Source organism: Balearica regulorum, chromosome 28, assembly GCF_011004875.1.
Source record: "Balearica regulorum gibbericeps isolate bBalReg1 chromosome 28, bBalReg1.pri, whole genome shotgun sequence".
NCBI lineage: Eukaryota > Metazoa > Chordata > Aves > Gruiformes > Gruidae > Balearica > Balearica regulorum.
In genome coordinates this window covers 1,228,450-1,254,096 of record NC_046211.1, presented here as the reverse complement: position 1 = coordinate 1,254,096, position 25,647 = coordinate 1,228,450, and the positions used below count along the sequence as shown (strand labels likewise).

The following is a 25,647-nucleotide window of genomic DNA, read 5'->3' as shown; positions in this document are numbered from 1 at the left end:
GCGCCACGGCGGTGGCAGCTCCCACTCCGGCTCCATGGGAAATAAAGCCCCTTCCCCACCCCACGGCGCTGGCGGCTCTTTGCTGGGGAGGGAACGGGGCCGTTCGCTGGGAAACCGGGACACCCGGGGGCTCCCCCCGCAGCTCGGACAGAGGCTGGGAGCAAAATGGGGGGGGGGGCTGACCTCTCTCCCACCACCACAGAAGCCCCCTCGGTGCCACGGGACCCGTCGGTCTATTAAAAGGGTTTTACTCTCAATCAAAAAAATAATTTACCCCCCCCCCCCCCGAGTTGTACAGCAGGGTAACGGGTGTCCCCGGACACCCAGCAGGGACAGAAAGGGGGTCAGAGGGGCAGAGCACCCCCCATCCCGGCTCCCCCCGCCCCGAGAGCATCACCCCGCTTCCGCAGAGTGGGGAACAGCAGCGGCCTGGAGCCACACCGAGGGCAGAGCCCTCCCCGGGGTCAGGGCAGGGGGGGAAATGCGAGGGAAGGGGGGTCCTGCCCTGAGCCCCGCACACCCGGCCGCACCTCGGGGCACCCGCCCCCCCCCCCCCTCCCGCCTTCACCCTGCAAGGAAAAAAAAGTCTAACAAAGTCACTAACAAAGCTAACGGGGCGCCCACGAGCATCGGTCAGACCCCCAAAAAAATCCCCTGCGGAGCGGGACGGGGTAACGGAGCAACCTCTGCGTCACGGAGAAGGGCCGGGGCTCGGCCGGGCGGCAGCACCGGAGGAACGAACCGCAGAGGCGAAGGCAGCGTCGTGACCTTCCAGCTGCCAAGAAGACGGCACTTGGGTACGGCGGCGGCACGGGCAGCGCGGGCAGGCAGGGCTGCCGCTCAGTCCTCAAAAGGCACCTGCAGCGCTGAGTACATCATCACTCTGCTGTCGTCCTCCTGCTTACCTGGGGGGCAGAACGGAGGGTGAGTGTGGCGGGGGGGGGAAACAGGGGCATTTTGGGGGTGAGGGCTTGTTTGGGGGTTCGCAAGAGAAGCCCCTACATCGCAGCACCCCCCTGTCGTGTACCCATCCCTGCCCGGCCCCCCAACTTACAGGAGAGGCACTTGAGGATGTTGCGGAAGGAGCCCCCGGCGGTGAAGAAGGCCCAGAGCCCCGTGCAGAGGGTGATGATGAAGATGGGGACCAGGCTGGCCTCGTACCAGGGGTTCAGGAACGTCTGGGAGACGGACAGAGCCGTGTTAGGAACGTCACCGCCCGCCAGCTGCCCCCCCCAGACCCCCCCCCAAACAGCCGCAGGGGGAAAAGGGGAGCCTCCAAGTGGAGCAGAGTTCCGTTAAGCCTGGCTTAAACTCCTGCCGAGAGATTTCCCCACCAGGAGCTTAGCAGCTAATCCTCCGGCGGGCCCCCGGTCCTTCGTTAACCCTCCTTCCCCTGAGTGCACCCCAACAGGCTGCCCAAGGGGGACGTGACTTGGACGCAGGGATTTAGGGAATGTCCCTGCGATCCCCTTCCCCGTGCCCAGACGGGCGTCCTGATGACAGTCACGGGCCGCTTTCCTTTGGGAACGGCTTTTGGTGCCGGTCCGGTTGGCTCTGGCTCACCAAACTCACCAGCCCCGAGGTAAGGAGGTGACTGGCAACCACCAGCCCCAGGCACCAGTAGCGGCGTCTTTCGCAGGCGTCGAAGAAGATCACTCCCCAGAAAGTGTGGAGCAAGACGAGGGCCATGGTGAGGAACGCTGGGGGAAGAAGCGACGCAGACCCTCCCTCAGATCTCGTCACCCCCTTCCTCCTCCTCACCACGGTGAAGGGTCACGCACCGGAGCCGGATTCCGGCACCCCGGGCATGAGCCCACGTTCCACGCCAGCCCCCAGCCTCACCGGACGTGATGAAGTAGTACGGCGAGTCCCCGTGGATCCCGACGATGCCGGGACCGATGGAGTCTGCCAGGATGTTTATGACGGAAAACACGCCGCTGATGATACCGAAGGACAGGCCCGAGACTGCGGAGGGAGAAAGGAATCAGCCAAGAGCGATCGTGGCCGTGCCGCCTCCGCCACGAGTCCCAGACTCGGTGTGTGGACCCAGGAAAAGGCAGGAGAGCGGGAAAGAGAACCGGGAAGGCTGTGTTAGCCCGGCAGGCTCACCGACACTGCCGCCGGTCTCCGGTAACCGAGCGTCCCGCTGCCAGGCAGCCCCGGAGGAACGCGGGGAGGTCAGCGACAGCCCAAACCCTGCCTGGGTTCGTGCTCACCGTAAGCCATCTGCCTGAGGGAGATGGGGGACCGGCCGTCCTCGCTGATCATCGCCAGGCCTTCATCGGCTTTCCTGCTCGAGCGGGAGAGAAAGCGTGAGCGGCTAGTTCGGAACAGGGATCCCGTCACACAGGAGAGGGGAAGGGATGGTTCTAAACGAGCCTAGGGTGAGGAGGAACAGCAGGATTTAACGAGGAAGATACTTTGCGGGGTTCCCCAGACAAAAAGCAAAGGTTGGGCACGGACCACAGCTACGGGAACAAGTCACCCGGCCCCACGGAGGCTCTTACTTCAGCAACTTGAAGTAGGCGAATCTGAAAGCTTCCTGCAGCAGGACAGAGACGGCAGCCCCGAAGATGAGGAGGCCGTACTGCAGCTTGGCGTCTTCCCGGTCGCTGAGACGGACCGAAATGAACCAGATCAGAGATGCCAGGAGCAGCGACACCAGCCAGAAAAACGCCCTGGGAAGAGAGGAACACCCAGCTCATGCTGCGGAGCTCAGAATCACGCAGCAAACACGTGCCAAGCCGTTTGCTTGGTTTGCGTCGGCTCCGGGTCAGATGTTCAGCAGGGGAAGTTTTCAACGACAGCGTGGGCGGCCTGGTCATTGTCACGTGAGGAGGACACGCGAAGAAAGTGCGTGGCTGAAAACAAACACATTCAGAAGCCGAAATCGCCCTTTCTCTTCTCAGAGCCATGACGACCTGCTCAGAAAAAAGCTGCTGCCCTGCGAAGCGGGAAAGGATGCTCAGTGCTGCTTCGTCCCTCGAAGATTACACAAGGGCCTGCCCTCAGGAAGCCAAGCGTGGTGGGATGCAGCTGGCTCGGAGCCGCTCCTCTGGCTCTTTTTAAAACAGCGAATCCCCCACGCCAGCACCCGGGGCAGCAGTCTGTGACCCTGGGGACCGACCGGGCACAGGAGGAATGAGAACACGTAACGGATGGCGTGTCGCTGCTCCCAGCTGCGGCTCTTGCAGCACAAGGAAGGCTTTTGGCTTTGTTTCCTGCCCGACCAGTGTGAACCTCACACTCGCTCTCGCCTGCGAGACGCACAAGGAATTCCACTGCCAGGTCTGCCCCCGGCGCAGCACCCGGCACGCCAGCGGCTGCACGGTTAGAGCCCGGAACGGCTCCCGAGGTGCTGGGGGGGGTCACTGAGCTCAGGCAGAGACAAGGCCCTGCCCCAGTCCCCCACCCGCCCCAAGAGTGCTCCAAAGCCCCCCCCCCCACCGCCCCATACACCCCAGAGCACCCCAACGGCCCCCTCGGCCCTCCCCAGTGCTCCCTGACCCCGACAGGCCCCAGAAGAGCCCTCTCAGCCCCCCTCAGGGCTCTCGGAAACCCCGGCTGCCCCAGAGCGGCCGCCTCAGCCCCACAGGGCCCCCCCAAGGCCCCTCACAGGCCGCTCAAAGCCCTCCCAAACCCTCCCCCAGTCCAAAATAACCGGCGCCCCCGGGCTCACCCCGCCACCAGGACGATAACCCGCAGAGGTTCCGCTACGACCGTAAAAAGAAGGAGGGCGAAGGCCGGCCCGAAGGCGATACCGGCGCAGCCGAAGCAGACGGCGGCCCCCATGGCGGCGGGGGGAAGGGGCGGGGAGGGGCCGCGCGGGGCACGACGGGAGTTGTAGTCCGGGGGAGGGGACAGCGCCCCCTGCTGGCGGGAGGGCTGAGAGTGGGGGGGGTAGGACCAGCCCCGGGGATGCTCCAGCAGCGGGGGGGGGGGGGGGGGGAGCCTCTCTGCACCCCAAAACCTCTCCGGGATGCGCAGCCCCCCCCGGACACCCCCGGCTCCTGGGGACAGGCCCTGGGGGGGACACGCTGGGCACACCGCGCCATCGAGCCAGGCTGCTGCCGCCCAAGCCCAAACCTCTTTATTTCGTCCTTGGCCGCAAAGCGGGTGCAGCCGCCCCAGCGCCGCGGGATGGGGGGGAGGTTCAACAGCGCCATGCCGGGGGGATTCGGGCACGGAGGGACGAGCTCTGGGGTCGGGGCCGTCACCGCGTCCGGCTGCGGGTCAGGGCGTGCGCCTGGCTGGGGCAGCGAACCTCAGCTGGGCGTACTGCAGCTCTTCCTGTGGGGGACGATGGCGTCAGAGCCACCCGCGCAGCCCCAATTTCCCCGCCGGCCGGGCAGCAGCGGGGCTGCGCCCGTCCCCTGCAGAGGGACACTGCCTCCCTGCCAGCCCAGCCCGGGGGCACGCGGGGGCCGCACGGCCTCACCTCATCCTCCCGTGGCGCAGGCGGCTCTGTGGTCCCAGGCTGGTGGCCTGGAGGGGACAGAGCCGGGAGACGTGTCCCTAGGGTGGAGATGGAGGGGACGGAGGGGGACAGAGGGGATGGAGCAGGATGAGGGATGGAGGGGGATCGGGATGGAGGGGGATTCAGCGAGATGGAAGGGACAGTGGGGGACAGCGGGGCACATGGTGGGACACCCCCACACCCATGCCACGCTCCTTACCCGTCAGCGTGGTGCGGCAGAGGCAGCAGATGCTGAGGCAGATGATGAGCAGGAGCAGCAGCCCCGCCCCGACTGTAAGCCCAGTCAGGTCCCAGTTGTTGAGGGTCTTGCAGTTGTCTGAAGGAGAGGGGCTGGTTTGCCCCACTGTCCCCCCAGCCTGGGCCAGGCCATCCCCGCAGCCTCAGTTTCCCCACGGGTGACCCAGCTGGGGGGGATGTTCCCCGTACTCACTCCCAACCCTCAACAGCTCCGCACTCCTCTGGATGGGGGGCCCCGAGGCGTTGAATCGCACTTGGCAGAGCCCCCCGGTTCCCGTGGCCGTGCCCATGGGGCTGACGAGCGGCCCCGTGCCACCCCCCAGCCCCAGCACCCTCCTGGGCCCCCCCGGCCAGGAGACGAGGACAGGGCCAGTGGTGTTACCCATGGCACAGACCAGGCCGGGGGGGCCCTGGGGAGCCCCACGGGGCGCCAGCACCATCACCCAGCTCGTGCCCATCCAGCTGTCTGCAAGAAGGAGAGGGGGTGCAGGGGGGGCTGAGGGGGGGCAGGGGCTGGGGAAAGGGGTGAGGAAGGAGATGGAGAGGAGGCAGGGGACCCAGGGATGGAGGGGAGCCAGGGATGGAGGGGACCCAGGGATGGAGGGGTACAGAGCAGGGGGTGGATGGGATGGAGGATGCTGCAGGAGGACATAGGGTGCGGGTGACAGCAGGGGATGAGGGACATGGGGGTGACATGGGGGTCCCACTCCCTGCCAATGTCGCCATCCTACCTCCCACCAGCAGCGTGGTGCCGCTGCCGAAATGCAGGTACGACACCTTTTCGTAGGCACACAGGTAGAGCCCGGTGTCGTTGGGGTGGGCATGGTCGATGCGCAGGGTGACACTTTGCTGTGTGAACTCACAGGAGAATCTGCTCTTGTTCCTGCTCTCGCAATTTAGGACCAGGCTGGGCCCGTTCCCACCATCACGCCGGTACCAGAACACGTTGGCTTCATGCTCCATGGCCTCGCTGGCCTCGCAGACGATCTTCGCCTCCTTCCCGGTCTCCACAGTCAGGACGGGCTGGGGCTGGTGCAGCCTCAGCAGCGCTGCCGGGGCTGTGGGAACCAACCGTGGGCTCATTTCCCCCTGCGGCCTCCAGCCCGGACCCGCCGCAACCCCCGCCGCCGCCCCCCCAGCAGCCACTTGCTCCAAAAAGCCCAGAAATCTCCCCAAAGCAGGGCCTGGCCACCCACCCAGGCAGAGCCACAGCAGCCCCGTGGAGCCCAGCAAGCCCCTGGCCGCCATCGCTGGCCGCTGCTGGGATGGGGGGGCCAGCTCCTCCCCGAGCTGAGCCCTTCTGCAGAGCTGCCGCCTCTGCCGAAACCGCAGGGCCAGCGACACCCCCCCACCCTGCCGGCTTCATCACCAGGGACACGGCGGCCGCTCGGCCACGCGCCGCATCCCAGAGCATCCCTGGCACCTCACAGCCCCCATTCTGAAGCCTCCGAGAACAACTCGGGGTTCTTTGGAGCATCCTGGGGGAATAAACCCGCCCGGGCGATGCTCGGGGCTGGAGGGATGCTGAACGCCCCTCCAAAACCTCCCAGACGGACGGAAAATCCTTCATGGAGGCAAAACCCGGGGCAGATGCTGCAGGTCCCAAGCCGGGCATTGCCTGGGACCAGGCGTGGAGGAGGGTGAAACTGGGGGGGTTTCAGCATTTTGGCGATGCTGGCCAGGAGGGAAGTGGGGCTGGGTCCACCCTCCTGACCCTGGCTCGCTCCCAAGCACGCAGCTTTATGGAATAACTCAAATCCCATCGCCAACGCTGATTTTTGGGCAATTCTCTGCAGCATTTGATGGCAAGTTATCCTCCCTCACGGCCAGCAGCTGCACCCACCCACCTGGCCACCCACCACCCCCCCAAAACGCCCTTCAAAGGGACAAAAAAGTGCAAAGGCCTTCCCAGCCCCCAGCCCTGCCGCTGCCTTTCCTGCTGCGGTTCGGCACACCGAGCCCTCGGCCAAAGCAGCGGCGCCCAAAAACAGCACAAAGCCCCATTGCTGGAGGTGGGGGAAGGGGTTTGGTGTCAATAAACCCTGCAGAAGCGATAAAATAGAGCAGCGAGGCTGACCGCAGCCATCTCCAGCTCGAGCAAAGCCTCCAGCTGCTGCAGAACGGCACAAGGTAGAGATTATCTATTGCACGACGTAGAGATACTGCTGGCGTTGGGCTCCTGGGGGATGAAACCCCCCCTTGCAACACGGAGCTTGAATTCACGCTGACTTTTGGGATCGAGAGCAGGCCACGTGGCTCCCTCCCCAAATTCCCTCCCACGTTCCCAGCCACATGCCCCAGCCCCAGTGCCCTGAAGGGAAAAACTGGGATGCTGGAGCTGCTGGAGCTGCTCCGGGCACCCAAATGGGAGGCTGCGGGCGGTGGGGCCGTGCCCCGGTGGCACTAGATGGCGGTGACACCGCGCTGGCTCGTGCCATCCCACCTCGCTGCCGCCACTTGGCAGCTCCCCAGGGGTTTTGCATTTTTTCCGGAGCACTTGTGTGCTCATGAGCTGCGAAACCACTGCAACAAGCTTTCCGGGCGGTTTGGGGACGACACCGTCTACGAGCAGCCGTCACAATCGCTCTGGAGGTGAAAAAGTTGCTCCCTCTGACTCAGACAATGAAATATTTGGTGCCAAACCCAGCCTCGCGCCCAGTTGTGATGGTTTTGGAAGCTGCCGGGCTGCTTCTGAGCTGCTCCTGCCACGCAAAGGGCTGGAATTCAGGCTGGGGAGCTGCAGTGCTCCCGCAAGGAGGGTTTGGGGGGGACACCCAACCCTTGGGTGCTGCCAGCAGCCGGACGCCAGTGCGAGCCGCCACCCCGCCCAGATTTACCCTCGGCTTTTGGGCGAGCCGAGCAGGCAGCAGCGCTTTGGGGGATGCTCCAGGCAGGCGCCCGGGGATGCAGCAGCGTTTGCACCAGCGCCAGCAGCCCACAGTGAACTTTCTCGCCTCGTGGAGGTTTATTTTCCCCCCGGAGAAAGTCCGGAGGGAATTGTGAATGTGAAGGTGTTGGGTTCTAACCAGAGCAGCGTTGCACGGCTGGAAAGAAACGGCTTTATTTCCGGGCAGGGGTTGAGGAAGCGGTTTTACCTCCCGGGTGGGAGCGTGGGTGGCTGGGGGTGGCGAGGAGAGAGTCGGGGCGAAGGGGCTGCGAGGGGGGTGCCGTGGGGGGGTCACCTCTGGCCAGACGCCGACGGCAGAGCAGGATGGTCAGCTGGAGCAGGAAAAGGAGGGAGACGCAGGACAGCCCCAGTGCCAGCGGCCAGGAAGGGCATCCTTCTGCGGAGGGGGGGAAAGGAGAGTTAATAGAGGGGGGAGGGTGGGTTTGGTCACTCTGGAGAGCCGAGCACCCCCTGAAATGGGGATGAAAGGGCTGAGAATGCCCCGAAGAGGGGGGGTCAGGGTGGAGAATCAACTGAAATGGGGATGAAAGGTGGAGAATGCCCCAAAAAGGGGAGGTCAGGGCTGAGAATCCCCTAAAATGGGGATAAAATGGTGGGGAATCTCCTATAAAGCAGAGATCAGGGCTGACAATGCCCCAAAAAGGGGTGTTCAGCATCCATAATCGCCCATAAATGGGGGCTCAGTCCCCATCAAGGGGGAAGGGGCAGGTTTAAAGCCTTTCAGGGCAGGGGAATCCCAGCGAGGAGATGGGAGAGGGGTGAGGGATTTCCAAACCCACCCCTTCCTGAGGAGGAATTGGGCTGTAGGGATTTGCTAAAGGAGGAAAGGCTGGAAGAATTGGGGTGCAGGGGGTGGATGGAAGGGGGGACCTGCAGGGGTGGGGGGGGAACGCACTAATTACCCTCCCCGGGTTCTTTGCCAATGGTGACGCTGACGGTGCTGCTCGTGCTGCCTTTCACGGCCGTGCACGTCGCAGCCCCGTCCCAGCGGTCGGCCCGGACCCAGGCGATGCTCCAGGCGCTGAGGACACCGTACTCATCCACGGCCGCCGCCATCAGCGGCGTCACCTCCCCGCCGGGCTGCCAGCGCACGGTGTCCCAGCCCGCAGGGATGTCGTGGAGGTGGCAGAGCAGGGGGAAGCTGGCCGGGGGCTGCCTGCGCTCCTCTGCGTCGACGGGCACCAGGATGGAGAGCCGGGGCTCGGTGGCATCTGAGAAGGGAAACTGGGTGTCAAGGGGTGGCACAAACCTCCCCCGGGATGTCCCCAGCCACCGGGTGACACTCACCAGTGACAACGAGCCTGGTCCCATTCCCAAACGAGGGGTACAAGGATGAGCTGCAGTAATAAACCCCGGAGTCCTCCCTCTGTGCAGAGATGATGGTGAGGGAGAAATTGTGCCATGTTTTCATCCTTCCTGAGTATTTTCCCTTTGGACGGGAGTAATTTGAGCTCTGGTAAATCCAGAACAAACTGCCGTCCAGCTTCTCCTTGTACCAATTGACACGGGTGCTGTAGTCCGAGATGTGACAGCTCAGCTCCGCCGTCTCTCCAGGGAGCACCCAGAGCTGCCCCGGGCTTTGCTGGACCCACGTCCCCTCTGCCGAGACACCTCCTGCACGGGGGGAGCAGCTTTGAGGTGGGCTGGCTGCAATTCAGGCTTTCCAGTCGACTAAAAATATCTTGGGGCAGAAAACCCGCCAAGAGCAAACGTGAGCCGGGTCGGGGTATTTCTGGAGCAAGCACGTACCTGGCAGGAGGAGCAGGAGGGTCCCCAGGAGCCCGTAGCACATGCTGGCCAAAACCCTTCTGCCACGGAGATTTGCTCTGCGGGAGCTCCGTGTTGCAAGGGGGGGTTTCATCCCCCCAGGAGCCCAACGCCAGCAGTATCTCTACGTCGTGCAATAGATAATCTCTACCTTGTGCCGTTCTGCAGCAGCTGGAGGCTTTGCTCGAGCTGGAGATGGCTGCGGTCAGCCTCGCTGCTCTATTTTATCGCTTCTGCAGGGTTTATTGACACCAAACCCCTTCCCCCACCTCCAGCAATGGGGCTTTGTGCTGTTTTTGGGCGCCGCTGCTTTGGCCGAGGGCTCGGTGTGCCGAACCGCAGCAGGAAAGGCAGCGGCAGGGCTGGGGGCTGGGAAGGCCTTTGCACTTTTTTGTCCCTTTGAAGGGCGTTTTGGGGGCGTGAGGGTGACGAGGGAGGTGGGTGCAGCTGCTGGCCGTGAGGGAGGAAGACTTGCCATCAAATGCTGCAGAGAATTGCCTGAAAAGCAGCTTCTCCGCCATCCCAGCAGCGGCCAGCGATGGCGGCCAGGGGCTTGCTGGGCTCCACGGGGCTGCTGTGGCTCTGCCTGGGTGGGTGGCCAGGCCCTGCTTTGGGGAGATTTCTGGGCTTTTTGGAGCAAGTGGCTGCTGGGGGGGCGGTGGCGGGGGTTATGGCGGGTCCGGGCTGGAGGCCGCAGGGGGAAATGAGCCCACGGTTGGTTCCCACAGCCCCGGCAGCGCTGCTGAGGCTGCACCAGCCCCAGCCCGTCCTGACTGTGGAGACCGGGAAGGAGGCGAAGATCATCTGCGAGGCCAGCGAGGCCATGGAGAGTAAAGGCAAAGTGTCCTGGTACCGGAGTGACAGCGGGGAGAAGCACAACTGCTCCTACATTGCGAGAGCAGGAACAAGAGCAGATTCTCCTGCCAGTTCAAGAGGGAAAGTGTCACCCTGAGCATCAATCCTGCCCAGCCCAGCGACACCGGGCTCTACCTTTGTGCCTACCAAGAGGTGTCATACCTGCATTTCGGGAACGGCACGACGCTGCTGGTAGGAGGTAGGATGGCGACATTGGCAGGGAGTGGGACCCCCATGTCACCCCCATGTCCCTCATCCCCTGCTGTCACCCGCACCCTATGTCCTCCTGCAGCATCCTCCATCCCATCCACCCCCTGCTCTGTACCCCTCCATCCCTGGCTCCCCTCCATCCCTGGCTCCCCTCCATCCCTGGGTCCCCTGCCTCCTCTCCATCCCCGTTGTCCCCTCTGCCCCTCCATGCTGCCTTCCAAGCCCCTCCCCTCCCCTGCACCCCCTCTCCTTCTTGCAGACAGCTGGATGGGCACGAGCTGGGTGATGGTGCTGGCGCCCCGTGGGGCTCCCCAGGGCCCCCCCGGCCCGGTCTGTGCCGTGGGTAACACCACCGGCCCTGTCCTCGTCTCCTGGCCCGGGGGGCCCAGGAGGGTGCTGGGGCTGGGGGGCGGCACGGGGCCGCTTGTCAGCCCCATGGGCACGGCCGCGGGAACCGGGGGGCTCTGCCAAGTGCGATTCAAAGCCTCGGGGCCCCCCATCCAGAGGAGCGCGGAGCTGTTGAGGGCTGTGGGTGAGTACGGGGAACATCCCCCCCAGCTGGGTCACCCGTGGGGAAACTGAGGGAGCGGGGATGGCCTGGCACAGGCTGGGTGAGATGGTGGGACGAGTCAGCCCGTCTCCTTCAGGCAGCTGCAAGACCCCCAACACCTGGGTTTTGGTTGTGGCTGGGGGCATGGTGCTGCTTCTCCCTCTCAGCATCTACCTCAGCATCGGCTGCCTCCGCCGCACCACACCGATGGGTAAGGAGCGTGACACGGGTACGGGGGTGTCCCACCATGTCCCCTGCTGTCCCCCACTGTCTTGTCCATCTTGCTGTCACCTGTCCATCCCTGATCCCCCTCCATCCCCGGTCACCCTCCATCCCTGATCCCCCTCCATCCCTCATCCTGCTCCATCCCCTCTGTCCCCCTCCGTCCCCTCCATCTCCACCCTAGGGACACGTCTCCCGGCTCTGTCCCCTCCAGGCCACCAGCCTGGGACCACAGAGCCGCCTGCGCCACGGGAGGATGAGGTGAGGCCGTGTGGCCCCCGCGTGCCCCCGGGCTGGGCTGGCAGGGAGGCAGTGTCCCTCTGCAGGGGACGGGCGCAGCCCCGCTGCTGCCCGGCCGGCGGGGAAATTGGGGCTGCGCGGGTGGCTCTGACGCCATCGTCCCCCACAGGGAAAGCTGCAGTACGCCCAGCTGAGGTTCGCTGCCCCAGCCAGGCGCACGCCCTGACCCGCAGCCGGACGCGGTGACGGCCCCGACCCCAGAGCTCGTCCCTCCGTGCCCGAACCCCCCCAACATGGCGCTGTTGAACCCCCCCATCCCGTGGCGCTGGGGCGGCTGCACCCGCTTTGCGGCCAAGGACGAAATAAAGAGGTTTGGGCTTGGGCGGCAGCAGCCTGGCTCGATGGGGCAGTGTGCCCAGCGTGTCCCCCCCAGGGCCTGTCCCCAGGAGCGGGACAGAGCGGGCTGAGTGCTGGGGGCAGAGAAGGCCACAGGCCGCTTCCAGCCACACTTCTCCCTTCGAGTACAGAATTGGTGCCAGCAGCCCACCCAAACGCCCTTATTCATCCCACCCAGCACCCACAGACACGCTGGCGGATGCAGCCCCGGCGCTCCCGGCGGTATCTGGGCTTCACCGAGCAGCCGGGAGAACTGGAGGCATCTCCAGCGCAAGGAGAGGAGTCGCTCGTTGTGCTCATCCGGCGGTTGCTCTTCGGTGCCTTTTCCTGCCCCGGCAGCAAAATGAGGCGAGAAGGGGCTGTCGTGCGGCTTTGCTTCATTCCCCAATTTGGAAAAGCCTTTTTTTCCTTTTTGGAAAGGTGGGTTGGGGCTCTAGAAGGTAAGGGGGCCCAGGAGAGCTGGTCGATATTCCAGCACCACTTCCCCCGAGCTCAGGACCGGTGCATCCCGAAGAAGAGGAAATGAAGGTTTGGAGGAAGGAGACCTGCGTGGATGAGCAAGGAGCTGCTGGAGAAACTCCAAGGGTCGAAGGAAGTTTCCCGCATGTGGCAAAGGGGCCTGGGGAGGACTATAGGGATGTAGTCAGAGAATGTAGGGATGCAAGAAGGCAGGCTGAGGCCGACTGGGAATGAAAACTGGCAGGGGATGGCATGGACACCAAGAAGGGCGTTTTCAACTACAGAAGCAGCAGCAGAAGGAAGACTAGGGAAAAGGTGGGCCCGCTGCTGAATGGGGTGGGTGCGCTGGTGATGGAGGATAGAGAGGAGGCGGAGTTACGGAATGCCGCCTTTGCTTCAGCCTTTGCTGCTAAGGCCGGTCCTCAGGAATCCCAGACCCTGGAGGTAGGAGAGAGAGTCTGGCCACAGGACGACCTTCCCTGGGTCGAGGAGGATCGGGTCAGAGAACATCTAGGTGATCTCGACATCCACAGATCCATGGGCCCTGATGGGCTGCCCCCCACGCGTGCTGAGGGAGCTGGCAGATGTTTTTGCTAGGCCGCTCTCCATCATCTTTGAGGGGTCCTGGAGATCAGGAGAGGTGCCTGAGGACTGAAGGAAAGCCAATGTCCCTCTGGCCTTCCAAAAGGGCAAGAAAGGGGACCCGGGAAATGACAAGCCAGTCAGCCTGATTTCCATCCCTGGAAAGGTGATGGAACAGCTCATGCTGGGGGTCCTCAGTAAGTATGCAGAGGAGGAGGAGGAGAAGATCATTGGGCATGGTGAAAATGGATTCACAAAGAGGATATCCTGCCTGAACCAATGTGATAGCCTTCTATGATGGCATGACCAGCTGTGTGGATGAGGGGAGAGCAGTGGATGTTGTCTACCTTGACTTCAGCAAGGCTTTTGACAGCGTCTCTGCTAACCTCCTCGTTAGCCAGGTTAGAAAGTGTGGGTTGGCTGAGGGGACAGTGGGGTGGGTAGAGAACTGGCGGAATGGCAGAGCCCAGAGGGTTGTGCTCAGCGGCGCAGAGTTTTGTTGGAGGCCTGTAGCGAGTGGTGTGCGCCAGGGGTCAGTGCTGGGTCCGGTCTTGTTCAACATCTTCATCAGGGACCCGGACAGGGGACAGAGCACACCCACGGCAAGTTTGCTGAGGATACCAAACTGGGAGGAGTGGTGGACACAGCAGAAGGCTGCGCTGCCATTCAGCGAGGCCTGGACAGGCTGGAGAGCTGGGTGGAGAGGAACCCAATGCCATTCAACAAGGGCAAGTGGAGGGTCCTGCACCCAGGGAGGAATAACCCCAGGCAAGAGGTTAGGGGTTGACCTGCTGGGAAGCAGCGCTGCGGAGAAGGACCTGGCAGTCCTGGTGGACAGCAAGCTCTGCATGACCAGCAGTGTGCCCTCGTGGCCAAGGTGGCCAATGGTGTCCTGGGGTGCACTGAGAAGAGCGTGTGCAGCAGGTCGAGGGAGGTTCTCCTGCCCCTCTGCTCTGCCCTGGTGAGGCCACATCTGGCGTTGTGTGTCCAGGTCTGGGCTCCCCAGTTCCAGACGGACAGGGAAGTACTGGGGAGAGTCCAGCGGAGGGCTGCGAGGATGAGGAGGGGCCTGGAGCATGTCTGGTATGAGGAAGGGCTGAGAGAGCTGGGGCTGGTTAGCCTGGAGAAGAGAAGCCTGAGAGGGGATCTCATCAATGCTTCTAATTATCTAAAGGGCGGGTGTGTTGGTTTTGCGTGGCAAGGTTTTGGTAGCGGGGGGGGCTACAGGGGTGGCTTCTGTGAGAAGCTGCTAGAAGCTTCCCCTGTGTCTGACAGAGCCAATGCCAGCCGGCTCCAAGATGGACCCGCCGCTGGCCAAGGCCAAGCCAATCAGCGCCTCTGTGATAACATATTTAAGAACGAGAAAAGCAGTTAGAGAGAGCTTTTGCAGCCAGAGAGAGGAGTGAGAAGATGTAAGAACATGTGCAGACACCCAGGTCAGTGCAGAAGGAGGGGCAGGAGGTGCTCCAGGTGCCAGAGCAAGATTCCCCTGCAGCCCGTGGTGAAGACCATGGTGAAGCAGGCTGTTCCCCTGCAGCCCATGGAGGGAGGATGAGGGGGTGTAGAGATTCCACGTGCAGCCCGTGGAGGACCCCACGCCGGAGCAGGTGGAGACACCTGAAGGAGGCTGTGACCCTGTGGGAAGCCCACGCTGGAGCAAGCTCCTGGCAGGACCTGTGGCCCCGTGGAGAGAGGAGCCCACGCCAGAGCAGGTTTGCTGGCAGGACTTGTGACCCCGTGGGGGACCCACGCTGGAGCAGTTTGCTCCTGAAGGTCTGCACCCCGTGGAGGAGACTCACGTTGGAGAAGGCCATGAAGGACTGTCTCCCGTGAGAGGGACCCCGCGCTGGAGCGGGGGGACGATGAGTCCTCCCCCTGAGGATGAAGAAGCGGCAGAAACACCGTGTGATGAACTGACCGTAACCCCCACTCCCCGTCCCCCTGTGCCGCTGGGGGGGGCGGAGGTTGAAGCCGGGAGTGAAGTTGAGCCGGGGAAGATGGGAGGGGTGGGGGGAGGTGTTTTTTAAGATTTGGTTTTATTTCTCATTCCTGTACTCTGTTTTGCTTAGTAATAAATACGATGAATTCCCTCTCTAAGTTCGGTCTGTTTTGCTCATGATGGTAATTAGAGAATGATCTCTCCCTGTCCTTATCTCGACCCATAAGTTTTCTTTCACTGTACCTTTTCTCCCCTGTCTAATGAAAGAGGGGAGTGACAGAGCAGCTCTGGTGGGCACCTGGGCCTCAGCCAGGGTCAACCCACCACAGCGGGTGTCTATAGGAAGGGGCCAGACTCTTGTCAGTGGTGCCCAGTGACAGGGCAAGGGGCAACGGGCACAAACTGGAACACGGGAAGTTCCATCTGAACATGAGGAGAAGCTTCTTCCCTCTGGGGGTGACCGAGCGCTGGGACAGGCTGCCCAGAGAGGTTGTGGAGTCTCCTTCTCTGGAGACATTCCCAACGCGCCTGGAGGCCGTGCTGTGCGACCTGCTCTGGGTGATCCTGCTCTGGCAGGGGCTTGGACGAGATGATCTCCAGAGGTCCCTGCCCACCCCCAGCAGTGTGGGGTTCTGTCGACCTGGGGTTCTGCAATAACCCCCGTTTGGGTGGGTGCTGCAGGCGGAGGGGTCTTTTGGTGGGGAGGGGAAGGGGAAGGGGAGGGAAGCACCCACCATTGCTCAGAGCCCTCGAAAGCACCTGGGGGTTGGTGCAGCTGATGTGGGTCGAACTAAGGAAGGGAAACGCCAAAAGAAGTGGGCGGGAGCCGTGGTTCTGGGACGGGCCCCCCAGCATCCCCTCCCACAGCATCCCACGGCCGGCGATGGCAAAGGCCCCGTCACAGCCTGAAAGTGGTGGTGGGCCGGGGGGGTTCTCAGTGCGTCGTGTTTGGGCTCTGCCGGGAGCCCCCGGGAGCTGCACACAGGGACGGTGCGTGGAGGAAGAGGGAGCTGCTGGGCTGGGGCACGGCGGATGGAGGCGCCGAGCGTGAGAGCCAGGGCTGTGGCTTTTGGAAGGGAGAAGTGTGGCTGGAAGCGGCCTGTGGCCTTCTCTGCCCCCAGCACTCAGCCCGCTCTGTCCCGCTCCTGGGGACAGGCCCTGGGGGGGACACGCTGGGCACACCGCGCCATCGAGCCAGGCTGCTGCCGCCCAAGCCCAAACCTCTTTATTTCGTCCTTGGCCGCAAAGCGGGTGCAGCCGCCCCAGCGCCACGGGATGGGGGGGAGGTTCAACAGCGCCATGCCGGGGGGGTTCGGGCACGGAGGGACGAGCTCTGGGGTCGGGGCCGTCACCGCGTCCGGCTGCGGGTCAGGGCGTGCGCCTGGCTGGGGCAGCGAACCTCATCTGGGCGTACTGCAGCTCTTCCTGTGGGGGACGATGGTGTCAGAGCCACCCGCGCAGCCCCAATTTCCCCGCCGGCCGGGCAGCAGCGGGGCTGCGCCCGTCCCCTGCAGAGGGACACTGCCTCCCTGCCAGCCCAGCCCGGGGGCACGCGGGGGCCGCACGGCCTCACCTCATCCTCCCGTGGCGCAGGCGGCTCTGTGGTGCCAGGCTGGTGGCCTGGAGGGGACAGAGCCGGGAGACGTGTCCCTAGGGTGGAGATGGAGGGGACGGAGGGGGACAGAGGGGATGGAGCAGGATGAGGAATGGAGGGGGATCAGGGATGGAGGGGGATTGGGGGTGGAGGAATGACAGTGAGACGGACAGGATAGTGGGGGACTATGAGGAACATGGTGGGACACACCCCCACACCTTGGCCACGCTCCTTACCCATTGGCGTCGCGCGGCGGAGGCAGCAGATGCTGAGGCAGATGCTGAGCAGTAGCAGCACCGACATGACTCTGACCCCAACCGGGACCCAGGTGTTGAGGGTCTTGCAGTTGTCTGAAGGAGAGGGGCTGGCTTGTCCCACTGTCCCCCCAGCCTGGGCCAGGCCATCCCTGCTGCCTCAGTTTCCGCACAGGTGACCCACCTGGGGGGAATGTTCCCCGTACTCACCCGCAGCCCTCAACAGCTCTGCGCTCCTCTGGATGGGGGGCCCCGAGGCGTTGAATCGCACTTGGCAGAGCCCCCCGGTTCCCGTGGCCATGCCCATGGGGCTGATGAGTGGCCCCGTGCCGCCCCCCAGCCCCAGCACCCTCCTGGGCCCCCCCAGCCAGGAGACGAGGACAGGGCCAGTGGTGTCACCCACGGCACAGACCAGGCCGGTGGGGCCCTGGGGAGCCCCACGGGGCGCCAGCACCATCACCCAGCTCGTGCCCATCCAGCTGTCTGCAAGAAGGAGAGGGGGTGCAGGGGGGGCTGAGGGGGGCAGGGGCTGGGGAAAGGCAGGGGAGCGAGGGGCACAGGGGACACCGGGGATGGAGGGGAGGCAGGGATGGAGGGGACCCAGGGATGGAGGGGACCCAGGGATAGAGGGGGGCCAGCGATGGAGGGGTACAGAGCAGGGGGTGGATGGGATGGAGGATGCTGCAGGAGGACATAGGGTGCGGGTGACAGCAGGGGATGAGGGACATGGGGGTGACATGGGGGTCCCACTCCCTGCCAATGTCGCCATCCTACCTCCCACCAGCAGCGTGGTGCCGCTGCCCAAATGCAGGTCCCAGCCCCTCTGGTAGGCACACAGGTAGAGCCCGGTGTCGCTGGTATAGGCAGGATTGATGCGCAGGGTGACACTTTGCTGTGTGAACTCACAGAACAATCCACTCTTCATCCCTTTCTGGCAATCTTGAACCAGGTTGAGCTTCTCCCCGTCATTACTCCGGTACCAGAACACGTTGGCTTTACTCTCCATGGCCTCGCTGGCCTCGCAGACGATCTTCGCCTCCTTCCCGGTCTCCACAGTCAGGACAGGCTGGGGCTGGTGCAGCCTCAGCAGCGCTGCCGGGGCTGTGGGAACCAACCGTGGGCTCATTTCCCCCTGCGGCCTCCAGCCCGGACCCGCCGCAACCCCCGCCGCCGCCCCCCCAGCAGCCACTTGCTCCAAAAAGCCCAGAAATCTCCCCAAAGCAGGGCCTGGCCACCCACCCAGGCAGAGCCACAGCAGCCCCGTGGAGCCCAGCAAGCCCCTGGCCGCCATCGCTGGCCGCTGCTGGGATGGGGGGGCCAGCTCCTCCCCGAGCTGAGCCCTTCTGCAGAGCTGCCGCCTCTGCCGAAACCGCAGGGCCAGCGACACCCCCCCACCCTGCCGGCTTCATCACCAGGGACACGGCGGCCGCTCGGCCACGCGCCGCATCCCAGAGCATCCCTGGCACCTCACAGCCCCCATTCTGAAGCCTCCGAGAACAACTCGGGGTTCTTTGGAGCATCCTGGGGGAATAAACCCGCCCGGGCGATGCTCGGGGCTGGAGGGATGCTGAACGCCCCTCCAAAACCTCCCAGACGGACGGAAAATCCTTCATGGAGGCAAAACCCGGGGCAGATGCTGCAGGTCCCAAGCCGGGCATTGCCTGGGACCAGGCGTGGAGGAGGGTGAAACTGGGGGGGTTTCAGCATTTTGGCGATGCTGGCCAGGAGGGAAGTGGGGCTGGGTCCACCCTCCTGACCCTGGCTCGCTCCCAAGCACGCAGCTTTATGGAATAACTCAAATCCCATCGCCAACGCTGATTTTTGGGCAATTCTCTGCAGCATTTGATGGCAAGTTATCCTCCCTCACGGCCAGCAGCTGCACCCACCCACCTGGCCACCCACCACCCCCCCAAAACGCCCTTCAAAGGGACAAAAAAGTGCAAAGGCCTTCCCAGCCCCCAGCCCTGCCGCTGCCTTTCCTGCTGCGGTTCGGCACACCGAGCCCTCGGCCAAAGCAGCGGCGCCCAAAAACAGCACAAAGCCCCATTGCTGGAGGTGGGGGAAGGGGTTTGGTGTCAATAAACCCTGCAGAAGCGATAAAATAGAGCAGCGAGGCTGACCGCAGCCATCTCCAGCTCGAGCAAAGCCTCCAGCTGCTGCAGAACGGCACAAGGTAGAGATTATCTATTGCACGACGTAGAGATACTGCTGGCGTTGGGCTCCTGGGGGATGAAACCCCCCCTTGCAACACGGAGCTTGAATTCACGCTGACTTTTGGGATCGAGAGCAGGCCACGTGGCTCCCTCCCCAAATTCCCTCCCACGTTCCCAGCCACATGCCCCAGCCCCAGTGCCCTGAAGGGAAAAACTGGGATGCTGGAGCTGCTGGAGCTGCTCCGGGCACCCAAATGGGAGGCTGCGGGCGGTGGGGCCGTGCCCCGGTGGCACTAGATGGCGGTGACACCGCGCTGGCTCGTGCCATCCCACCTCGCTGCCGCCACTTGGCAGCTCCCCAGGGGTTTTTGCATTTTTTCCGGAGCACTTGTGTGCTCATGAGCTGCGAAACCACTGCAACAAGCTTTCCGGGCGGTTTGGGGACGACACCGTCTACGAGCAGCCGTCACAATCGCTCTGGAGGTGAAAAAGTTGCTCCCTCTGACTCAGACAATGAAATATTTGGTGCCAAACCCAGCCTCGCGCCCAGTTGTGATGGTTTTGGAAGCTGCCGGGCTGCTTCTGAGCTGCTCCTGCCACGCAAAGGGCTGGAATTCAGGCTGGGGAGCTGCAGTGCTCCCGCAAGGAGGGTTTGGGGGGGACACCCAACCCTTGGGTGCTGCCGGCAGCCGGACGCCAGTGCGAGCCGACACCCCGCCCAGATTTACCCTCGGCTTTTGGGCGAGCCGAGCAGGCAGCAGCGCTTTGGGGGATGCTCCAGGCAGGCGCCCGGGGATGCAGCAGCGTTTGCACCAGCGCCAGCAGCCCACAGTGAACTTTCTCGCCTCGTGGGGGTTTATTTTCCCCCCGGAGAAAGTCCGGAGGGAATTGTGAATGTGAAGGTGTTGGGTTCTAACCAGAGCAGCGTTGCACGGCTGGAAAGAAACGGCTTTATTTCCGGGCAGGGGTTGAGGAAGCGGTTTTACCTCCCGGGTGGGAGCGTGGGTGGCTGGGGGTGGCGAGGAGAGAGTCGGGGCGAAGGGGCTGCGAGGGGGGTGCCGTGGGGGGGTCACCTCTGGCCAGACGCCGACGGCAGAGCAGGATGGTCAGCTGGAGCAGGAAAAGGAGGGAGACGCAGGACAGCCCCAGTGCCAGCAGCCAGGAAGGGCATCCTTCTGCGGAGGGGGGGAAAGGAGAGTTAATAGAGGGGGGAGGGTGGGTTTGGTCACTCTGGAGAGCCGAGCACCCCCTGAAATGGGGATGAAAGGGCTGAGAATGCCCCGAAGAGGGGGGGGGTCAGGGCTGAGAATCCCCTGAAATGGGGATAAAATGGTGGGGAATCTCCTATAAAGCAGAGATCAGGGCTGACAATGCCCCAAAAAGGGGTGTTCAGCATCCATAATCGCCCATAAATGGGGGCTCAGGCCCCATCAAGGAGGAAGGGGCAGGTTTAAAGCCTTTCAGGGCAGGGGAATCCCAGCGAGGAGACGGGAGAGGGGTGAGGGATTTCCAAACCCACCCCTTCCTGAGGAGGAATTGGGCTGTAGGGATTTGCTAAAGGAGGAAAGGCTGGAAGAATTGGGGTGCAGGGGGTGGATGGAAGGGGGGACCTGCAGGGGTGGGGGGAACGCACTAATTACCCTCCCCGGGTTCTTTGCCGATGGTGACGCTGACGGTGCTGCTTGTGCTGCCTTTCACGGCCGTGCACGTCGCAGCCCCGTCCCAGCAGTCGGCCCGGACCCAGACGATGCTCCAGGCGCCGAGGACACCGTACTCATCCACGGCCGCCGCCATCAGCGGTGTCACCTCCCCGCTGGGCTGCCAGCGCACGGTGTCCCAGCCCACAGGGATGTCGTGGAGGTGGCAGAGCAGGGGGAAGCTGGCCGGGGGCTGCCCGCGCTCCTCTGCGTCGACGGGCACCAGGATGGAGAGCCGGGGCTCGGTGGCATCTGAGAAGGGAAACTGGGTGTCAAGGGGGGGCACAAACCTCCCCCGGGATGTCCCCAGCTGCCGGGTGACACTCACCAGTGACAACGAGCCTGGTCCCATTCCCAAACGAGGGGTACAAGGAGGAGGAGCTGCAGTAATAAACCCCGGAGTCCTCCCTCTGTGCAGAGATGATGGTGAGGGAGAAATCCTGCCGTGTTTTCATCCTTCCCGAGTATTTTCCCTTTGGAAGGGAGTAATTTGAGCTCTGGTAAATCCAGAACAAACTGCCGTCCAGCTTCTCCTTGTACCAATTGACAGAGTAGCTGTAGTCCGAGATGTGACAGCTCAGCTCCGCCGTCTCTCCAGGGAGCACCCAGAGCTGCCCCGGGCTTTGCTGGACCCACGTCCCCTCTGCCGAGACACCTCCTGCACAGGGGGAGCAGCTTTGAGGTGGGCTGGCTGCAATTCAGGCTTTCCAGTCGACTAAAAATCTCTTGGGGCAGAAAACCCGCCAAGAGCAAACGTGAGCCGGGTCGGGGTATTTCTGGAGCAAGCACGTACCTGGCAGGAGGAGCAGGAGGGTCCCCAGGAGCCCGTAGCACATGCTGGCCAAAACCCTTCTGCCGCGGAGATTTGCTCTGCGGGAGCTCCGTGTTGCAGGGGGGGGTTTCATCCCCCAGGAGCCCAACGCCAGCAGTATCTCTACGTCGTGCAATAGATAATCTCTACCTTGTGCCGTTCTGCAGCAGCTGGAGGCTTTGCTCGAGCTGGAGATGGCTGCGGTCAGCCTCGCTGCTCTATTTTATCGCTTCTGCAGGGTTTATTGACACCAAACCCCTTCCCCCACCTCCAGCAATGGGGCTTTGTGCTGTTTTTGGGCGCCGCTGCTTTGGCCGAGGGCTCGGTGTGCCGAACCGCAGCAGGAAAGGCAGCGGCAGGGCTGGGGGCTGGGAAGGGCTTTGCACTTTTTTGTCCCTTTGAAGGGCGTTTTGGGGGCGTGAGGGTGACGAGGGAGGTGGGTGCAGCTGCTGGCCGTGAGGGAGGAAGACTTGCCATCAAATGCTGCAGAGAATTGCCCGAAAAGCAGCTTCTCCGCCATCCCAGCAGCGGCCAGCGATGGCGGCCAGGGGCTTGCTGGGCTCCACGGGGCTGCTGTGGCTCTGCCTGGGTGGGTGGCCAGGCCCTGCTTTGGGGAGATTTCTGGGCTTTTTGGAGCAAGTGGCTGCTGGGGGGGGCGGTGGCGGGGGTTACGGCGGGTCCAGGCTGGAGGCCGCAGGGGGAAATGAGCCCACGGTTGGTTCCCACAGCCCCGGCAGCGCTGCTGAGGCTGCACCAGCCCCAGCCCGTCCTGACTGTGGAGACCGGGAAGGAGGCGAAGATCGTCTGCGAGGCCAGCGAGGCCATGGAGAGTAAAGCCAACGTGTCCTGGTACCGGAGTGATGGAGGGGATGGGCCCAAACTACTCCTGAATTGCCAGAAAGGGGGAAAGACACGATTCTACTGTGACTTCAAGGACCAGAATGTCACCCTGAGCTTGTTCCCTGCCCAGCCCAATGACACCGGGCTCTACCTGTGTGCCTACCAAGAGGTGTCACACCTGCATTTTGGCAACGGCACCACGCTGCTGGTGGGAGGTAGGATGGCGACATTGGCAGGGAGTGGGACCCCCCATGTCACCCCCATGTCCCTCATCCCCTGCTGTCACCCACACCCTATGTCTTCCTGCAGCATCCTCCATCCCATCCGCCCCCTGCTCTGTACCCCTCCATCCCTGGGTCCCCTCCCTCCCCCCTTTCCCAGTCCCCTGTCCCCTCAGCCCCCCCTGCACCCCCTCTCCTTCTTGCAGACAGCTGGATGGGCACGAGCTGGGTGATGGTGCTGGCGCCCCGTGGGGCTCCCCAGGGCCCCCCCGGCCTGGACTGTGCCGTGGGTAACACCACCGGCCCTGTCCTCGTCTCCTGGCCGGGGGGGCCCAGGAGGGTGCTGGGGCTGGGGGGCGGCACGGGGCCGCTCGTCAGCCCCATGGGCACGGCCGCGGGAACCGGGGGGCTCTGCCAAGTGCGATTCAACGCCTCAGGGCCCCCCATCCAGAGGAGCGCAGAGCTGTTGAGGGCTGGGGGTGAGTATGGGGAACATCCCCCCCAGCTGGGTCACCCGTGGGGAAACTGAGGGAGCAGGGATGGCCTGGCCCAGGCTGGGGGGACAGTGGGACGAGCCAGCCCCTCTCCTTAAGAGAACTGCAAGACCCTCAACACCTTGGTCCCGGTTGGGGCCGGGGGCGCCTCGGTGCTGCTCCTTCTCAGCATCTGCCTCAGCATCTGCTACCTCCGCCGCACCACACCAATGGGTAAGGAGCGTGGCATGGATGTGGGGGTGTCCCACCATGTGCCCCGCTGTCCCCCACTGTCCCTTCCATCTTGCTGAATCCCCCTTCATCCCTGATCCCCCTCCATCCCCGATCCCCCTCCATCCCTGATCCCCCTCCATCCCCTCTGTCCCCCTCCGTCCCCTCCATCTCCACCCTAGGGACACGTCTCCCGGCTCTGTCCCCTCCAGGCCACCAGCCTGGCACCACAGAGCCGCCTGCGCCACGGGAGGATGAGGTGAGGCCGTGCGGCCCCCGCGTGCCCCCGGGCTGGGCTGGCAGGGAGGCAGTGTCCCTCTGCAGGGGACGGGCGCAGCCCCGCTGCTGCCCGGCCGGCGGGGAAATTGGGGCTGCGCGGGTGGCTCTGACGCCATCGTCCCCCACAGGAAGAGCTGCAGTACGCCCAGCTGAGGTTCGCTGCCCCAGCCAGGCGCACGCCCTGACCCGCAGCCGGACGCGGTGACGGCCCCGACCCCAGAGCTCGTCCCTCCGTGCCCGAACCCCCCCGGCATGGCGCTGTTGAACCTCCCCCCCATCCCGCGGCGCTGGGGCGGCTGCACCCGCTTTGCGGCCAAGGACGAAATAAAGAGGTTTGGGCTTGGGCGGCAGCAGCCTGGCTCGATGGCGCGGTGTGCCCAGCGTGTCCCCCCCAGGGCCTGTCCCCAGGAGCGGGACAGAGCGGGCTGAGTGCTGGGGGCAGAGAAGGCCACAGGCCGCTTCCAGCCACACTTCTCCCTTCGAGTACAGAATTGCTGCCAGCAGCCCACCCAAACGCCCTTATTCATCCCACCCAGCACCCACAGACACGCTGGCGGATGCAGCCCCGGCGCTTCCGGCGGTATCATAGAACCATGGATTGCTCTGGGTGGGAAGGGACCTCCCAGCCCACCCAGTGCCACCCCTGCCATGGGCAGGGACCCCCTCCACTAGCCCAGGTTACCCAAAGCCCCATCCAACCTGGCCTTGACCACTGCCAGGGAGCCAGGGGCAGCCACAGCTTCTCTGGGCAACCTGTGCCAGGGACTCACCACTCTAACAGTAAAGCATTTCTTTCTAACATCTAATCTAAATCGACCCTCCTGCAGCTGAAACCCATTACCCCTTGTCCTGTCACTACACTCCCTGATAAACAGTCCCTCCCCATCTTTCCTGTAGGTCCTTCAGGTTCTGGAAGGCCACTGTAAGGTCTCCCTGCAGCCTTCTCTTCTCCAGGCTGAACAGTCCCAACTCTCTCAGCCTGTCCTCACAGGAGAGGTGCTCCAGCCCCTGGATCATCTTCGTGGCCTCCTCTGGACTTGCTCCAACAGCTCCATGTCTCTCCTGTACTGGGGCCCCCAGAGCTGGATGCAGTACCCCAGCTGGGGTCTCACAAGAGCGGAGTAGAGGGGCAGGATCCCCTCCCTCGACCTGCTGGTCACACCTCTTTTGATGCAGCCCAGGACACGGGTGGATTTCTGGGCTGCAAGCGCACACTGCCGGCTCATGTTGAGCTTCTCATCAATCAGTACCCCCAAGTCCTTCTCCTCAGGGCTGCTCTCAATCCATTCCTCGCCCAGCCTGTAGCTGTGCTTGGGATTGCGCCGACCCATGTGCAGGACCTTGGTGAACTTCATGCGGTTCGCACGGGCCCACCTCTCCAGCCTGTCAAGGTCCCTCTGGATGGCATCCCTTCCCTCCAGCGTGTCAACCACACCACGCAGCTTGGTGTCGTTGGCAAACTTGCTGAGGTTGCGCTCGATCCCGCTGTCCATGTCGCCGACAAAGATGTTAAACAGTGCCGGTCCCAGTACTGACCCCTGAGGAACCCCACTCGTCACCGGTCTCCACTTGGACATTGAGCCGTTGACCACAACTCTTTGCACGTGACCATCCAGCCAATTCCTCATCCACCACGTGGTCCATCCATCGAATCCATGTCTCTCCAATTTAGAGACAAGGATGTCGTGGAGGACAGTGTCGACAGCCTTGCACAAGTCCAGGTAGATGATGTCAATTGCCCTTCCCTTGTCCACCGACGCTGTAACCCCATCATAGGTGGCCACCACATTTGTCAGGCACGATTTGCCCTTAGTGAAGCCATGTTGGCTGTCACCAAACACCTCCTTGTTTTTCACGTGCCAGAGCATAGTCTCCAGGAGGGTCTGCTCCACACTCTTGCCAGGCATGGTGGTGAGACTGACCGGCCTGTTGTTCCCTGGGTCTTCCTTTTTACCCTTCTTAAAAATGGGCATTATCTTTCCCCTTTTCCACTGAGCGGGAACTTCGCTGGACTGCCAGGACTTCTCAAATATGATGGAGAGTGGCCTGGCCACTTCATCCACCAGTTCCCTCAAGACCCGCGGATGCATCTCATCAGGTCCCATGGACTTGTGCACCTTCAGGTTCCTTAGATATTCTTGAACCTGATCTTCTCCTACAGTGGGTGGTTCTTCATTCTCCCAGTCCCTGCCTTTGCCTTCTGTGACCTGTGGCTCAAGCACTTGCCGGTGAAGACTGGGGCAAAGAAGTCA

The 25,647-nt window shown here is 63.4% G+C and overlaps 4 protein-coding genes and 1 long non-coding RNA gene across 5 annotated transcripts; all 5 read right to left on the bottom strand.

The window, feature by feature from the left end:
- Positions 1 to 232: 232 nt before the first annotated feature.
- Positions 233 to 3,808, bottom strand: APH1A (aph-1A gamma-secretase subunit). Its single transcript, XM_075737410.1, has 7 exons — positions 3,680 to 3,808; positions 2,508 to 2,678; positions 2,217 to 2,290; positions 1,843 to 1,965; positions 1,573 to 1,700; positions 1,055 to 1,178; positions 233 to 905 (listed from the first exon to the last, which is right to left on the bottom strand). Exons 1-7 carry the CDS (start codon positions 3,790 to 3,792, stop codon positions 841 to 843), a joined length of 798 nt encoding a protein of 265 aa, XP_075593525.1. The 5' UTR covers positions 3,793 to 3,808; the 3' UTR covers positions 233 to 840.
- A 345-nt stretch (positions 3,809 to 4,153) lies between these two features.
- Positions 4,154 to 4,741, bottom strand: LOC142598566 (uncharacterized). The gene is made up of 3 exons (XR_012832681.1): positions 4,677 to 4,741; positions 4,439 to 4,485; positions 4,154 to 4,290 (listed from the first exon to the last, which is right to left on the bottom strand). It is a non-coding gene; the product is annotated as an uncharacterized LOC142598566 (long non-coding RNA).
- A 116-nt stretch (positions 4,742 to 4,857) lies between these two features.
- On the bottom strand, positions 4,858 to 5,962 carry LOC142598410 (uncharacterized). The gene is made up of 2 exons (XM_075736925.1): positions 5,446 to 5,962; positions 4,858 to 5,180 (listed from the first exon to the last, which is right to left on the bottom strand). The coding sequence occupies exons 1-2, from the start codon at positions 5,960 to 5,962 to the stop codon at positions 4,858 to 4,860; spliced, it is 840 nt and encodes a 279-aa protein (XP_075593040.1).
- A 1,812-nt stretch (positions 5,963 to 7,774) lies between these two features.
- LOC142598520 (uncharacterized) lies at positions 7,775 to 9,751 on the bottom strand. The gene is made up of 4 exons (XM_075737258.1): positions 9,372 to 9,751; positions 8,910 to 9,236; positions 8,525 to 8,833; positions 7,775 to 7,998 (listed from the first exon to the last, which is right to left on the bottom strand). The coding sequence occupies exons 1-4, from the start codon at positions 9,481 to 9,483 to the stop codon at positions 7,775 to 7,777; spliced, it is 972 nt and encodes a 323-aa protein (XP_075593373.1). The 5' UTR covers positions 9,484 to 9,751.
- Positions 9,752 to 16,190: 6,439 nt separating this feature from the next.
- On the bottom strand, positions 16,191 to 21,420 carry LOC142598397 (uncharacterized). Its single transcript, XM_075736910.1, has 8 exons — positions 21,334 to 21,420; positions 20,869 to 21,198; positions 20,484 to 20,792; positions 19,830 to 20,018; positions 17,465 to 17,791; positions 16,901 to 17,173; positions 16,673 to 16,786; positions 16,191 to 16,267 (listed from the first exon to the last, which is right to left on the bottom strand). Exons 1-8 carry the CDS (start codon positions 21,374 to 21,376, stop codon positions 16,191 to 16,193), a joined length of 1,662 nt encoding a protein of 553 aa, XP_075593025.1. The 5' UTR covers positions 21,377 to 21,420.
- Positions 21,421 to 25,647: the final 4,227 nt, after the last annotated feature.